The sequence below is a fragment of the Festucalex cinctus genome, chromosome 14, assembly GCF_051991245.1.
Source record: "Festucalex cinctus isolate MCC-2025b chromosome 14, RoL_Fcin_1.0, whole genome shotgun sequence".
Taxonomy (NCBI): Eukaryota; Metazoa; Chordata; class Actinopteri; order Syngnathiformes; family Syngnathidae; genus Festucalex; species Festucalex cinctus.
The window spans coordinates 20,588,532-20,605,000 of NC_135424.1; the positions used below are offsets into that span (position 1 = coordinate 20,588,532).

The following is a 16,469-nucleotide window of genomic DNA, read 5'->3' on the forward strand; positions in this document are numbered from 1 at the left end:
GACGATGCAACAAAAACACTGAACTAAGCAGGAGCCACACCTATAGTCCAGTCAATCCAGATGAGATGACTCAATGCAAAAGGTAACGTCACAATAAAACAAAATAAAAATAAAATAAATAATAAATAATAATAAAATAAATAAAAATAAAAAACATTTGTCATCCATTTTCTAGTGATTTTCATTAAATACTGAAATGATTAGACAAGTCCTGTAATTATCTCCCCCCCCCAAAAAAAAATAAATAAAAATACAAATATTTTTTCTTTTAAAAATTAGTGTTAGGCAGATATTTTTATTTCTAGTACATTGCGTTGCCTAAAGAAGACACAATGCTTAAATTTTATGTTATCAGGTGAAAACTGTCGATGGCGCCCAAAAGTATTTGGACATTGCTTCATATGTAGCCCATTAGTACCACCTGCTGGTGTGATGGTGTATAACAACTGAATATGATGGCATAAGGCGACTTAATGATAAAAATAGCCGAATACAATCCCAAATGTAATGACTTGAGCATGTATGGCATTGCATTTTGGTGAGACTTAATAGTTCCTCTGAGGTTTTATTTGGGTTTGACAAAACCATGCAAAGCCCACTTTATGTTAAAAAAAAAAATCTGTAAAATGACTAAAATAATTTAAAACAGGTCTGATTGGGGTCCAAATCAATTCACAATAGCGAACATATACATAAATTATTGAAAACAATCCAGATTCTGGGAGTTTCTCCCTTTGTCCTTATTACATGAGTGTGAAGTGGTGTACACTCTAGAATGGTCCCCAGCCAATTGCAGGCCACATAGGAAAACAACCACTCACATTATTGGACAATTCAGTCTTCAATTAAAGTCATACAGGACCTTCACTTAAAAAGTTTAATTCATTCTGTGAACAAAGCTGCAAATAAATGTACTTGTGCATCAAAACAAGTTTCCCCCACTGAATTTGATTGAAATTGCATTTAAACGGTTACAAGCCAAAATAAGACCACGTTTTTAATAAAGAAAAAAAGCACTATATTGTACAAAAAAATAACTTTTTTTTTCTTTTTTTTTAAACGGAAATAAATATACTGTCGTAGCCTATCCCTGTTGGATGTGTCGCTTTGGCCATTGGATGATGACTTGTCATTTTGTATTTTTGTTTTTGACTGTCCCTTAAAGCAAGCCAAACATATTGACCAGGCGACAACTTTAAAGTTGAAAAAGCACATAAGTAAGTAAAAGTCTCATATAAAGATCAGAATCTTTGGAAAAAGGAATCCAAAGTACCCGCACCTCCTCCTCCACCTTGCGAGCGAGGTCTTTTGGGATGCGGCCCTCCTGACGTTTTGCTTTTAGATTTGCCCACAGAGGACAGCGCCGGCCGGCCCTGCAGGAGGTCCTCTTCTGACGAAGGAGGAGGAAGCGGAAGGGGAGAAGGATTCGTGCAGGTCCAAGGCGAAGTGATAGTCGTTGTGTTCGGGCATCTCCCACGTCGGCACGTTCTGGCCGCAGCGTTTACACTTGAGCGCATCGTGTTTGGTGTCAGCGGTGGGCAGCGGGGTGAGTACACCATCATCTCGTTTTTCACCATCAGGTCTCGGCTTTGAAACTGTCTGTGGGTTTTTCTTGTGGAAGAATGAGGCGATGCCGGCGTGAGGACCTACCGAAGCATCTTTAGAAGGACTTGGAGACGAGATGGAACAAGATGCAGCGGACTTTGTTTGCTGCCTGTGAAAAAAGGACTGGATGGTGGCAGGTGTTTTGCGTGCGGCGTGGCCGGCGGAGAGGAAGTATTGAGAGGAAGGCACGTCCGGGCTCAGGAAGCCCGCGATGCCCCCCGCTGAGGCTGAAGGGGCGTCGGAGAATTTGCTGGCGGAGAGGTGCAGCAGCGTGAGAGGCGGAGTCCTACAAGGCAAGGCAATGGTAGCAAGGCAAGTAGGAAACGACAAAAAGCCTATTGTCAAATTTTTGTTTTGGTTTTCATTTTTAAATTTAGTTAGTTTTAATTAGTTTAAAGAGTGGGTTTGTTAGTTTTTATTTATTTATTTATTTATTTTTAATGCTTCACTTTGATTCAGCTTCTACTAGTTTTACTTATTTATTTATTTATTTATTTATTTATTGAGTACAAAATAATATTTAAAAAATATTTAAAGTGTAGTAAAACAAAAATATTATTTTAAAGTTAACCATCCACAGACCAAAAACAGATACTATACAACAGTCCACAGACTTAAAGGGATACTTTACTTATTTAGCCATTTTTGGAAGTCAAACATTAATATTTTGCCTATACAGTGTTCCCTCGTTTTCCGCTGGGGTTAGGTTCCAAAAAATACCCGCAATAAATGAAATCTGCGAAGTAGTTAGCTTTATGTTTTACAATTCTTATAAATGTCTTAAGGCTCTAAAATCCCCTACCACACAATTTAGACACTTTTCTCATTGAGGCATTTACATGTTCTCATATTTCTCTCTTGTTCAAACATTGATAATGTTCAAAACTTCATAAATTTTATAAAATGGGTATATTACTGCAAAAAAATATGCAAAATTGCACTTAATAAAAAATCTGCGATACAGCGAGACCGCGAAAAGTGAACCGCGTTATAGCGAGGGAATAAATTTGATATTTTCATTATTTTTCATGTACAATTAGTACCTTTAAAAACACATTTTGCAACTTGCTGTCGACTCAAAATGACATCACAAGGGCTCAGGTAACCAATCACAGCTCAGCTTGTGAATGTCACATGACCAAACCCAGAAAAACAGGAGAGCTGTGATTGGTTAGCTCAGCTTGTGAATGTCACATGACCAAACCTAGAAAACAGGAGAGCTGTGATTGGTTACCTGAGCCCTTGTGACGTCATTTTCAGTTGACAGCAAGTTGCAAAATGTGCTTTTAAAGGTACTAATTGTACGCGAAAAATAATGAAAGTATCAAATTAATTGAAAACAAAATATTAACTTTTTATTGCTATAATGGGCTAAATAAGTGAAGTATCTTTTAAATGCAGTGCATAATACAGTACTGCGTCTAAAGATAATATCACAACGCTACCGTCATAAATACTAACTAGGATGAAAACGTGTTTTTTCATGAAGACGTGTTACTTTTGTGAAGGTAAAATGTAGTTTCATTTATTTATTTTTTTAAAGCATTTTCGTTATTTTAATTCATGAATGAAAATGTTTTTCAATTTTAGCTTTAATCATTTTGTTAATTTATACAGAAACAGGAACTACCAATGTGGAGTAAACATTTTTGACTCATGAGCACATTTGAACATATTCGTGAGTATGTTCGAGTTTGAACGTATTTAAATATGTTTGTTTGAACGCACTTGTAGGCTAAATGCTACAAACATAGCATAGTTTCCCATTATGCTATGGGGCATTACACATGTGCAAGTCAATACCCCATTGCATTATGGGAAAAAATGCCAAACCTAAATAATGCACTACAGACATCCATCCATCCATTTTCTTAGCCGCTTATTCCTCACAAGGGTCGCAGGGGTGCTGGCGCCTATCTCAGCTGGCTCTGGGCAGTAGGCGGGGGACACCCTGGACTGGTTGCCAGCCAATCGCAGGGCACACAGAGACGAACAACCATCCACATTCACAAGCACACCTAGGGACAATTCGGAGCGCCCAATTAACCTGCCATGCATGTCTTTGGAATGTGGGAGCTGACCGGAGTACCCGGAGAAGACCCACGCGGGCACGGGGAGAACATGCAAACTCCACCCAGGAAGGCCGGAGCCTGGACTCGAACCGGAGACCTCAGAACTGGGAGGCGGACGTGTTAACCACTCGAGCACCGTGCCGCCCCACTGCAGACATAATATTTATTAGGGGTGTGAATTGCCTAGTACCTGACAATTCGATTCGTATCACGATTAATAGGTCACAATTCGATTCAATACCGATTAATCCCGATACGAATTTATAAGTCTATTGTTGAGACTTTTTTTTTTTTTTTTACTCAAATTTAGGAAATACTATTCAGTAAACTTGTACATGTGCACTGTTAAGATTTGTATGAAAATGTATTATTTATTGATCTGAAACTTCAGTCATAACTGTGAGCCACTGTATTTAACAAACAGGTTGTAATCTGTTTCATATTTGAACGGCTTTGAAATAAAATATTAAGGCTTAATGTTCCATTAATTAATATAACATTTTTCCATGATTAAGGTGTGAACCCTAACCCTAAGTAAGACATTTTCTTGAATATTTTTCCATCAAAAATGGTCGTTTAAGAATCGATTCGGCCGCCTATTGAATCGATTTGAGAATTGCGTGATGTAATATCGCGATATATTGCCGAATCGATTTTTTTTAACACCCCTAATATTTATAAATGGTACAAATGATCAATGTGTTTTACTTAATTTTAAATTTTTGATTGTAAATCTGGTATGCTTGTAGCATTTAGCCTACAAGTACGTTTGAACGTACTTGTGAGTATGTTTGAACGTACTTGCGAGTATGTTCATTTTTATTTTTATTTATTTTTTTAAGAAAACTTGCGAGTATGTTCAAACGTACTTGCAAGTATGTTTGTGCCTACTAAAACAGCTTAACTTTGTGTGGGGTTAATCAGAGGCACTTCAAATTGTTGTGTGCTGCTAAAATCAGTAATATTCACGCTTCAGTCCGCATGAGTGTCTGGTTATGCTGAACGTACCACGCCGCCTGCTGGTTTCCAGCCGTGTTGAGGCTCTTGATGATGGCGAAGCTGTCACTGGCTAACTTGGCGGCGTCGTAGCGCACTAAAGCGCAGCAGCGGGAGAAACTGCTCGGCCGCTTGTCGCCCAGCTGACGGATGCCGACCGTTAACTGCTTTGCCACACGACCGTTCTGAAAAAAAATATGACCGTCATTAGGGGACAAGTGGGAGGAACAGTACAATTCTCAAATAATATGGTCGTAGCTTGACTTTTTTCTTACCACTTCTCTGTCTTTGGTCAGCCTCTCCTCCAGCTCCAAAGCAAGCTGATGAAGCCAGTACTGAACCTTTGCGCAAGTATATTTAACATCAACAGCCACACTTGCATATGAAATAAGATTCAGTTGTATCATAAAAAGACACCACAACAGTAACTACCTGCTCTTTTGTAGCCAGTGATGTTTTCCCAGGGAAGTTCTTACTGCAGCCAATCGATTTAGGCAGCTGTCTGGGTTTCACGGCTTCAAAGTCGATGCCCCGACACAAATCGTATAACCACTGACTGCACAACACAATTCATCCAATAAAATAAAGAGGCATCCCAAATTTAGGTTCACCAGCCTTACCCGGTCTTCTCTCCAAAGTGTTGCCCCAGTTGGGCCTGAGAGAAGCGAGTCAGCTCGCCCATGTGCTCCACTTGCAGAGCTTCTGTGATCGAGACCCCCAGTTTACCTCCAAGGTTGCGTCTGCGCACATGAAAGGGAGATGCATTAATAAGTGAAGGGGTCAACAGTATTTGGCGGTGGCTTCACTGAAACGCTCACATCTTGCTAATGGGCAGCGTGCTGAAAAGTTCAGCCACAGAGTCCAGCGGCAAAACCGTTTGTCGATTCGGTTTGTTCAGACCGCATGCCAGTTTAGCCAGCACCTGGAAGAGGCACACAGGAATAACAACACATACAATACAAATGGCCATTGTAACTCAAAACTCTATGTGATATAAATATTGAAAAAATATATGAAAAAATTACAAAAAAAATGATAAAATATAGGAATAATGGCTTGTATTTTAGTAACTTTAAATTGAATTAAAATATAAGTATGTATTGAATAATAGAAAATAAAATAATGTTTAAAATAATTTAAAAAATAATGTTACAATTAATAATACTGTGTAAAATAAATTACTTTAATATATATTTCTAAACGGGTTATATACGGTAGTCATTGAGCAAAGCAAAATTGATATATAAAAATAAGAAAAAACTAAAACTGATACAATGAGATATTGTGCTTTTAATGTTGTATTTAATCTACTGCTGTCAAACGATTAAAATGTTTAATCTGATTAATCACACTTTTAAATTTTGATTAATCCAGATTAATCAGCTAAATTACTTGCGTAATATAAAATACCGCAATATTTTGACATTAAATGCATTTTTTTTAATCTGAATGTCATTTGCAAATATTGATTAAATGCATGTACGTAATTGCATGCATGCGTGTATTTCTCAAAACGTAACAGCATCATATCAACTGGGTACAATTCAGCTATTATTAATTAATTAAAAACAAATTACTTTTGTTTCATCTAAAGTCCCATCGGGGTGTTTTTTTAAAGTGACATTTACCACCGAGCACACCAACTGGAGTCACCCCGCTCATTTTGGAACAACAGGCGTAGGAAATGCTGTGCATTGACCTAATCGCTGACCTGCGCAGCCTTCAATGTAACCATCCGCAGGTACGTTCAAGGTAGAAAAAAAAAATAGTGCAATTAACTAATTTGCTCCCAATAACGTGTAAATACGTTGTTTTTTTTTAATGTTGTAAGTGTCCCAAAGACGTATTTATACGTTTTTTTATGCTAGAGCATACAGAAGGCTTTGATGCAGCCTCTCAACTGCAAAGAACGGTTACAGAAATGGTAGTTATTACACAAACGGCCAACAGGTGGCAGCAGAGCAAAGGAGATCAACCAGGGCCATCTAGAAAAAAAAGCTAAATTACTTTTAAATAGATTTGTGAAAACTGATGAAACTTAGCTCTCTTCTAATGCTAATTGCTGCAAAACGGAAACAGATAGAATCATACTTTTTTTTCCTGATGAAAGAAGAGACTTTAATCTTTCTTTTGGTAGGTTCCATGCTTTTATAGCAATTGAACACAATATTCTGTGGGCCTTGCAAAATCAGTCAAAATCCAGTAAAACAGCCGGGCGCGAACAGGATTGCTTCTGTGAAAATGGCTGGGAGTGAATGAGTTAATATGCGTTAATATGTGATTAATGCGAATTTTTCCTGTGATTAATTAATCTATTAATGCTTTAACTTTGACAGCCCTAATTTAATCATTTGAAATCATATTAAAACTTGACTAAAACCTACTTTGTTGTGCGAGATGCCAGCCGAACATTGGAAGCTCGTGTCTTGTTCCACAGCCGCCCTCATTTCCTCCACAATGAGGGCCCCCACGGTGAGCTGAAGCTCAGGACAGTCGTGCACCGGCATGGACGCCAGCCACTGCTGCACACCCGCTGACCTCTTCTTCTCTGTTGGGCAAACTGTATATTGACTATATGCATTTGTTCTTGTAAATAATTGATTGGTTTAAAGCAGATTGTATTGTTCAATGACGAAGTCATGGTTGACAGCATATATTTGAGTGTTATAATGTAGAAAGACAAATGAACCTTTAGACAAAATGGCGTCCTCAGCAGATTCTTCCTCTCCTTCAGATGAATTGTGAGGGTAACCTTGGATGTGGGTGGTCCTCAGCAGGTGAGGCTGTATTTGTTTATCTGCTATGTCCTTCAGCCGTTGCTGGACAGCCATTGTCAAGTCCATGTAGGCCTCGTCGATGCTGGCTCGCTCGATTACGGCAAAGCGAGACATGACTTGGATCACCTCCACGCTGGCCTCCCTGTAACTGGACACAAGGGTTGATTTAGTTGTGCGTCAGTAATATTGAAAACAAGACGGTGTCATCACCCCTTACTTGGTCAGGTCCGCCTTTCCGTGAGATTCTCGCACCCGTGCTACCTGGAGATCTGGGCACAGCTTCTTGGCATCATCCACCCACATGTTCCTGGTGACTCCGTGAGCCCTTGCCTCATAGCTCACTGCAATAATCCTAAAAGAGGACATAGGGTGAGTAAAAGTGACCGCAGCTTATAATACTACTACTACTACTAATAATAATAATAATAATAATAATAATACAATTGTAATTCAATTGAATATTTCATTTAAATAACTATTAAGTGTGGTTGCAATTCTACGCATAATTCGAGGATTTTGAGCCGCGCCAGGTCCACATGACACTTGTCAGCTACATGGATCATTCAAAAACGACATCACTGTGTCAGAACCGCACCCGCCTCCTTTCCAGGTCTTGTACTGGGCTACCACACAGGGCGTTTTCTTCAGGGCAGGATTCAGCCTCTGCTCCACTTGCACGTAGAAACAGTCCATGTCCACTAACGCCACCACTCTTTCCTTCCCGTACTCCATTACTGAGAAACAACAGACAGCTCGTCTTTAAAAGTGTGTCTGTATCGTTCTATCATAGCTCGCCCATGAACGACATGTTCGGGAGCTTTTGCTTTCCCGCACATATCTACGACGTCATCAAAAGTTGACAGACAACTGTTTTTGTCTTTGGTTGACGCAAGATTGTATCGACCAATCAGCGCGAAGTCTATGCCCAACACATACTGATCTGAATGCCAACGCTGTACAGTACAAGGAAAAAAATGTTGAATTAAAAAAAAAAAAAAAAAGAGAGAGAAACCAAATAAATAAACAATAAATAATAATAGTCAACAAGGAACATCTTTTAAACCGGTTCACATTTTATTCACGTTTCATATTTTTATGAGGAATTCTTTTTCTTTGATTCTTTCTTTGAACAGAACTGTGCATTTCAACTTAAGTCTAATGACTGTCTTTTCATGGAGAGGAAAAGATGAAAAACCATCAGGTGCTAAATTAGGATGCTGAGCTGCTGCTGTATTAGAATGAATGAGCTGGGATAGGCACACCCAGCTGGGAGCCAAGTTAAAAAAAAAAATCTTTGCTTCACTTTCTTAAAATGGAAAAACAACTACAGTACTTCTATCGTACTAGCCAGACAGTTCACCTAAACCTCTCTCTGGATCAGTACTGGTATGTTGTTGTTGTTGGTTTTTTTTTGTTTTGTTTTTTACTCAGGCAATTGGTAGCCAGCCCGGGTCCTAACGCAGGATGTGATAGGTCAGGTTTCAAGTGAGCGCAGTCTCCTTCAGCTCGTCCTCCAACCGGTCAAGCCTGCCTCGCCCGTACGGTTCGAGGAACATCTGTCTTAAAGTCTCTTTAGCCCACCACTAGACAACCCTCCGGCCGGTAAGATACGGGTTTAATGGGGGTAGCTCGAAATGTCCCCGTTGGGGTTTTTTTAAACGCGGGGAAAGGAGTTGTCTAACTTGCTTTTGGCACTCGCCGGCAACTCTGCTAGCTTTAGCAGCGTTAGCTACGCTAGCTTGGACACGTTGTGTCTGACTCATGCAAGATGAAAACCATCTGGGTCCTTTCGGGGAAACTGTACTTTCATTATTACGGTGTTATAATGACAACCTTGGTGTTTTGCTCTTGACTAACATCTTTGGGTTAGTTTAAAGATGCATGTACTGTACTTCGGCCTTGGCCGAGTGACAGCCCTCGACAACGCACATCACTTTGACGTGCTGCTAATTAGCGCCAACATGTGTTCTTAACCCCGCCTAAGTTTTAAACCAACTCACGATAAGCAGGGCGCCAAAATGGCAACTCTGTCCCACGTTAACCTTGCTCACGGGCTGTCAGGCCACTGGGAGTGGTTGTATACGTCATAGTACGTGCTAAGTAGCCACGATGAATCAAATCTGAAAGCGTGCTGAGGGAATATTTGCGAGATCCTAGCAAATGTGCATTCACTTGGTGAACATTTACTTAGCTTTACATTTGAGGATAACTCCGTCCTGGAAATTGCTGAATTGCTGGTTGGTATTGCGAGTTTGCAGTTCTGAAGGTCAGCAATGAGACTGGCAAGCTTTCAAATGGTGTGTGTCCTTATTACATACCGGCCCATTGCATTTTCTATCCATCCATTTTCTACAGCACCTGTTCCCATTAAAGTCACGGCTGAGCTGGAACATATCCCAGTTGACTTTGGGGGTGAGAGGTGATGTCCACGGTTGGACTGGGCCAGTCACCTTAAAGGGCACAAACAGATTAACCATACACTCCTATGGACAATTTCAAGTCTATAATTGATCTAACATGATGACATTGCAATAATATTGTTTTTTTTTTCCTCATCATCTCAAAATTAGTATATCCTGTCTACATGTGTTGCTGCACAATTTGTGTTGCAAGAAGTCCCCCCCAAGGGTTATATTACCACATCTATAGTTTCATTAGCTCATGTATGACAATTTGCATATGTGTTAAATTGTTAATATTAAGATAGTGGCCTTTTTTTTTTTTTTTGTAAATTATGCATTTCACTTAAGCAAAACAATGTGTAATTCTATATTTTATGTTTAGATTTACAGTCAATCTCAACTGGGAATGGCATGAATGAGATTGAACCTAGCACTTAGCCTTGAGAATTATTGGAGGCTTACTGAAAAGACAAAAAAATGCTACATTATTAAATGCTAATTCAAGTTGGAATGTACTGCCACTTTAGCGAAGGTCAGTGCTGGCAGTAGTGAAGTCATAATTACAGTAAATTGTTTGTAGCTGACCATACCTTGTTCAAAAATTAGAAATTAGTTGTATAGTCACTAATTATTTATTTATTTATTTATTTATTTATTGTTAAAAAAATGACTGTCTGTACTCAGTTTTATTTATTTATTTATCATAAAAAAATGGCCCCAAGACTTATTCATACCCTTGAATATTTTGCACACTGTAAATAAAATTTTGTGTCCATAATTAACAGAAAATATTCTTTTTTTCCTCCTGGTCTGTAGAAACAATGGCTGTGCCTCCTTCATATGTTGATCTGGGCAAGTCTGCCAAGGACATCTTCAACAAGGGCTATGGTAAGAATTCACGTGTGACCCTTGAAACATTACAATTATTTTACTACACAGTGTGCTCTAACAGGACTTGATCAAAACAACTCTTTGTTCAGGATTCGGCCTGGTGAAGCTTGACGTCAAGACCAAGTCAGCCAGTGGAGTGGTAATTACAATATTTATGTACGCTTGGACCAGATACACGCTGATGAAACTTCTTGGAGTCAAGTAGTCCAATCTGTGAAAAATACATTTTAAATCTGCTTGGCATTACATTTTGTTCATGTCCTATCTATGCACCAAGTTAGTGGCCACTGTAAATGTATAACCGAGGTCCTAGGATATGTTACACTAGTTTAAAAAAAAAAAAAAAAAAAGGTCAAACACTTTACTTTTTCTCTGAGTAAAAAGCACTACACAAAGTGTGTCATGTGCACCAGGCCCCACTGTAGTGGTACGTGAAAGAATAACTGATTGAAACATACAATACGTAATGTTTTGGAACAGTTTGTTTTCCAGCATTTTTTTAAAGGCCCAGTCTGTCGGTTTCACTCAGGAAAATGCACTTTTTAAATACAGGATTTAAACAAACAAACAAACTACTTCTCAATTTACAGATCTCGGCTTCTCTTAATTTCTGGTGGTGATTTTGTCCTAAACTCCCACCCGCCCAGCATGTATTTTGCCATTTTGTGTTTGTTTTGTAAACAGCGGGACGGGTTTACGGCTTTGGGGGGGAGGGCCTGTCGCAAACGGGGCCTGGCGAATTTGTTGGCTGCGTGACATAACTCCCGCGGCAATTTGAAAGCACGCATGGATTTCACACATGTAAGCTTCTGTGAGTGAGTGAGTGAGTGAGTGAGTGAAAAAAAATATAATAATCCGTGCGCGCTTTCAAATTGCCGCGGGAGTGACGTCACGCAGCCGACAAATTCGCCCGGCCCCGTTTGCGACACGCCACCCCCTGCTCTGCGATATGCTGGAGGGGTGTAAACGCTGTCTTTCCACAGAAACGTCCCGCTGTTTACAAAACAAACACAAAATGGCAAAATACAGGCTTGGGGGGGTGGGGGTTTAGGACAAAATCACCAGAAATTAAGAGAAGCCCAGATCTGTAAATTGAGAAGTAGTTTGTTTGTTTGTTTGTTTGTTTAAATCCTGTATTTAAAAAGTGCATTTGCCTGAGTGAAACCGGCAGACTGGGCCTTTAAATACAATTCAATCATTAAGTACCCCGGTAGTTCTTATAAAACCGCTGGCTTGTTTTTGATGGACACTTCAGCCTACTAACCCTAATGCATTTTAATGGAGGTCATTATGGTGGTGCTTTGAGAGACAAACATTTTTTGAGGTGGTACTTTGTGGAAAACGTTTTAAGAAACAACTGCACTCTGTAGGAAAAAAAAAAAAAGTGTGATAATGCAAAGATACTATTTGCTGTTCCGTACTATCTTTTCTTTTTCTTTTTTCTTTTTTTTTTTCTTTTTTTTTAAAGGAATTCAAAACATCTGGATCCTCCAACACCGACACCAGCAAAGTGGTCGGCAGCCTTGAAACCAAATACAAGAGGGCAGAGTATGGCTTGACCTTCACTGAGAAGTGGAACACCGACAACACACTGGGAACAGAAATCACCATTGAAGATCAGGTAATTTCAACTACTAATGTTCAATATGAAACACACTTTATAATGACAGTGAACGGCAATGAAGACACAATGCCCATCTATCCATTTATCTATTTTCCCAGATCGCCAAGGGACTGAAATTGACATTTGACACCACCTTCTCGCCAAACACTGGGTATGATCATTTGACTTGATTGAATGCTTTACAGTACTTCAAGATGTCTGCTTTTCCTGCCGCCTGCCTTTATAATGTTGGCAAACAAAACATGATCTACACAATGCCTCCTTGTTGCCAACTATCTGCCGCCCTCCACTCCAAATGTGGAACATGTCTGTCACTGACACCAAACGCATTTGCGACTTTCAAAGACATTCACGTGCTTTCTTAAAATTAACTCGCTCAATACATATGATGAATATATACGTCATAAGCGACATTGTCGCTGCGTACACATGACCTATATACACGTCATAAGGCTTTTTTTATGCAAGAGTGTACAGGAGGGTCTGACGCAGCTTCTGAGTGGGAGTAGAGGCGGCCGGGTGGAATAACGTGTTCGAGTAACGCAGAGGCCGCGGAGGAAGAGAGTGCGAGCGACAGACAGAAAAACAAAACAGCTAACACTAGATGAGTTATTTTCGGCTGATAAAGCATCGTCATCAAAGGATGATGGCGGCGATCAAGTTTCACGTCGAAGAAACGCGTCAAGTAGCCGTTGAGCGACGCTCCGCCGGCCGCGTCAAGCGAGGACGACTACCGGGAGACAGGGAGGATGACCGATCATCACAACAATTACACCGATTTGGAGGATGACGAGTATCAGCCATAGGGCTGGGACAACGCGTCGACGTCATCGATGAAAAAATACGTCGACGCAAAAAATGCACGTCGATGCGTCACTTTTGGCTCCATCGCGCAATGGCTGGGCCACCTAATATACGTTACCTTGCAGACAAAACACAGGGCGCAAATAAATAAATAAATAAATAAAGCAGAACGTACAATGTTGTGCACAATTACAGTGTAGCAATGGAGGGCAACGATCGTTATGGTTTGCGGTCCGGAAGACATGACAAGCAAGCTACGTGTACCGGCAGGCGCCGGGTCAAAAATGGAGAAAGTGGAGTTTTTTTTTTTTTTTTTTTTAAATTGTCGAAGTGTGAAGCATGCTAGCAATGACACAATACAATGATGTGTCTTTTGTTTCTAATAGATAGATGACGCGGAAGCGGAATTGCCTCCTTTTTTTTCTTCCGTTGTGCGCAGCGCGACAGGATATAGTTATTGAATCAAAAAATAGCAGAGACCGCAGCATCGAGTTGCAGCGAGTCCGGGGAGAAGAAAAGACTTCGTAATAAGACGTCCGAAGTATGGGAGTACTTTACACCTAAAAATGCAAAGTACTTGGCATGCCATAAAAGCACAACCGCGATTAAGAGGCGGCACCCGGGAGGTTCTTGTGTGGAGAAGACATCGTAAGTTTTCAACTTTTTTTTTTCTTTCCTTGTTGGCAATGAGTAACCCCGTCATTCATCCAAACTGCACCACGTAACAGCTCCAGCCTCGCACACAGAACATGTACCCACTGCCCACTTTACCACACGCAAACACACAGCCCTCACACACTCGCTTGTTGCTTGCCACTTTTTTTTTTTTTTAATTGACACAGACACACACTCTTCAAATAGACGTAAACTTTTTTTTTTTTTTTTTCTGTCTATTAATAAACAAGCAACATTCACGCCATATGAAAGGCTTTTTTTCAGTGACTGGAAATATAGTCAACAAAAAAAAGGGGCAAGCCTGACAGCTGAGCATGTTGAGATGCGAACATCCACTCCAACACAACACATGACTACAACACATACACACACCTGAGCAGATGCACACAGAAACGTGAGAGTGGAGGTGGAGCTGTGTTGTTTTGAAAATTGCAGCCGTCACCACTGCTGTTAGTTTAGTTTTTTGTTTTTTTAAAATGTTGATAAGATTTTGGTTCAGATTGTGGCTTTAGCAGTTTTAGTTATTAAAAGAGAGCTTTATTTTATTATTTCTTTATTGTAGGATTCCGTTGCATTAGAGCTGTGTGCACTTTGTCGTATTGTTCAATAAAATTCATTTTTGAACTTGAATAAAAATGTATTGGAAAGAAGAAAATTGTGTTTTACTCATGGAGATAAATTAGCATTAATTGCTATAGAGGTAAAATTATAGGAAGACGAATCGAATCGTAGTTAAAAGTGAATCGTTAGATTCATCGATGCATCGAAAAACTATTTTATAGATTAATCGATTACAAATATAATCGTTTAACCCAGCCCTAATCAGCCAGATTTGGATCCTGACCTTTCACTAAACACCAGCATGGGTTTGGTTGAGCTGACATCACACAATTTTCTGATACATATATGTACGCTTTGTCTTGTGTGTGCTTCAACAGCAAGAAGAGCGGCAAGGTCAAGACCGCCTACAAGCGCGAATACGTGAACTTGGGCTGCGACGTGGACTTTGACTTCGCCGGCCCCACCATTCACGGGGCGGCGGTGGTCGGCTACGAGGGCTGGCTCGCCGGATACCAGATGACCTTCGACACCGCCAAGTCCAAGATGACTCAGAACAACTTTGCCATTGGCTACAAGACAGGAGACTTCCAGCTGCACACAAATGTGTAAGTAACTCAATCTGTGAAGAAAAGTATTTGATGAAATTTCATTTTTATACCTCCAAGGCACTTGAATGATATTAGCCCCCTGAAAGTCTTCCCATTTTCCCTCCATATTGATAGGTCATTATAGGGTCCGAATTGTGATGTCTCACTGATTCTCATGCTCTTTTAAAGCAACGACGGGGCGGAGTTTGGAGGCTCCATCTACCAGAAGGTGAGCGACAAGCTTGAGACTGCCGTCAACCTGGCGTGGACCGCAGGCAGCAACAGCACACGCTTTGGCATCGCCGCCAAATACCAGTTGGACAAGGATGCCTCCGTCAGCGTAAGTAAAGCGGCGACAAGGTGGTGAAACAAAAGCAAAGTTGTAAAAAGTAATGATAAATGTTGGTTTTTTTTTTGTGTGTGCAGGCTAAAGTGAACAACAACAGTCTTGTTGGTGTTGGCTACACCCAGACCCTTAGACCAGGTGAGCTGAGCAGACATTTTGTAAATGTGGAAGTCCAACCTGTTTTACAGCACTCATACACTCAGCAGACATTCCATCATGTAAGACTCATAAATTGTTGTGCATGTTTTAAAATGGAAGGTGGTGAGGAAGTTAATGTGAGTTTTTTTTGCATCTTCTAAAGTAGCACCAGAGTTGTAACAGGAGGGGTGACTCGTGCACACGGGTCTGTGTAGTTGATCAACCGACATGTTCATCTCGTCAAACATCTAATTCTACAAATTTTGGGTTGTGCGTGTACAAGACAAATGGATAAATCCTGCATCGTCTTTCACAGCTGTGATGCTGGCATTTTGTTTATACTTTCTATCCATTTTCTATCCATTTGTGTCCTCGGTTCCCAGCGGCAGTGGCGTATGTTCTCTCCAGGTTACTAACTGTGAGCAATGAGCTAGTTTGCGCAGGGCTGTAAGGATATGTCTAGGCACACACAGTGCAGTTATCATTTTCATGCAAATACAGGGTGACAAAAATGGCAACTTTTGTTTTAAATGTTTTATTCATAGTAATAGAAAGTAGGACGGAACCTTAAAACATGAAATTTAGGGGGATGTTACCAGTAATTTTAAAAAAAGAAAATTCCAACTTCTTCTTAAATGTCATGTTTTAAGGCTTCAATTTCTATGAATTAGGGCTGGGCAATATGGACCAAAACTCATATCCCGATATATTTAACGTGTCACAAATAGTTTTATTGAAACCGGATATTTCAGTGAATAGGGGCTAAATCAAATGAATAAATAACAAACGGGTTTCTTCACCTGGTTCATGAAAAATGCTCAGTTGTTCAAATAAAATATAAATGCTGTGTAACCATTTTTAAATTAAAGCTCTGACTGTAGGTGCACAGTTAAAATATATAACTTAAAAATATCCTGTATAGTGTAAACTATAATCAGCCGATCTTTTTCTGAGCTCTATTCACGAGAAAATTACACACATGTATACACTA

At 40.0% G+C, this 16,469-nt stretch overlaps 2 protein-coding genes across 2 annotated transcripts in view; one reads left to right on the forward strand and one right to left on the reverse strand.

The window, feature by feature from the left end:
- Nucleotides 1-863: 863 nt before the first annotated feature.
- On the reverse strand, nt 864-8,287 carry polh (polymerase (DNA directed), eta). The gene is made up of 10 exons (XM_077495218.1): nt 8,046-8,287; nt 7,668-7,802; nt 7,363-7,598; nt 7,058-7,221; nt 5,492-5,595; nt 5,294-5,413; nt 5,106-5,229; nt 4,949-5,014; nt 4,686-4,858; nt 864-1,891 (listed from the first exon to the last, which is right to left on the reverse strand). The coding sequence occupies exons 1-10, from the start codon at nt 8,180-8,182 to the stop codon at nt 1,339-1,341; spliced, it is 1,812 nt and encodes a 603-aa protein (XP_077351344.1). The 5' UTR covers nt 8,183-8,287; the 3' UTR covers nt 864-1,338.
- Nucleotides 8,288-8,891: 604 nt separating this feature from the next.
- Nucleotides 8,892-16,469, forward strand: part of LOC144001077 (non-selective voltage-gated ion channel VDAC2) — a 12,898-nt gene continuing 5,320 nt past the window's right edge. Inside the window, exons 1-8 of the mRNA XM_077495051.1 lie at nt 8,892-9,052; nt 10,669-10,740; nt 10,833-10,882; nt 12,212-12,364; nt 12,466-12,518; nt 14,785-15,012; nt 15,184-15,334; nt 15,421-15,478. Coding sequence (XP_077351177.1) covers nt 10,674-10,740; nt 10,833-10,882; nt 12,212-12,364; nt 12,466-12,518; nt 14,785-15,012; nt 15,184-15,334; nt 15,421-15,478 — 760 coding nt within the window. The 5' untranslated portion in view covers nt 8,892-9,052; nt 10,669-10,673. The remainder of the gene's footprint in view (nt 9,053-10,668; nt 10,741-10,832; nt 10,883-12,211; nt 12,365-12,465; nt 12,519-14,784; nt 15,013-15,183; nt 15,335-15,420; nt 15,479-16,469) is intronic.

Bases quoted from the DNA above. Each gene is read 5' to 3' on its own strand.
- polh (XM_077495218.1), bottom strand. From the start codon at position 8,182: ATGGAGTACGGGAAGGAAAGAGTGGTGGCGTTAGTGGACATGGACTGT. The intron at 5,596-7,057 runs GTAGGTTTTAGT...TGCCTCTTCCAG, and splicing joins CTGGCATCTCGCACAACAAA to GTGCTGGCTAAACTGGCATG. The intron at 5,230-5,293 runs GTAAGGCTGGTG...TGTGTTGTGCAG, and splicing joins CACTTTGGAGAGAAGACCGG to TCAGTGGTTATACGATTTGT.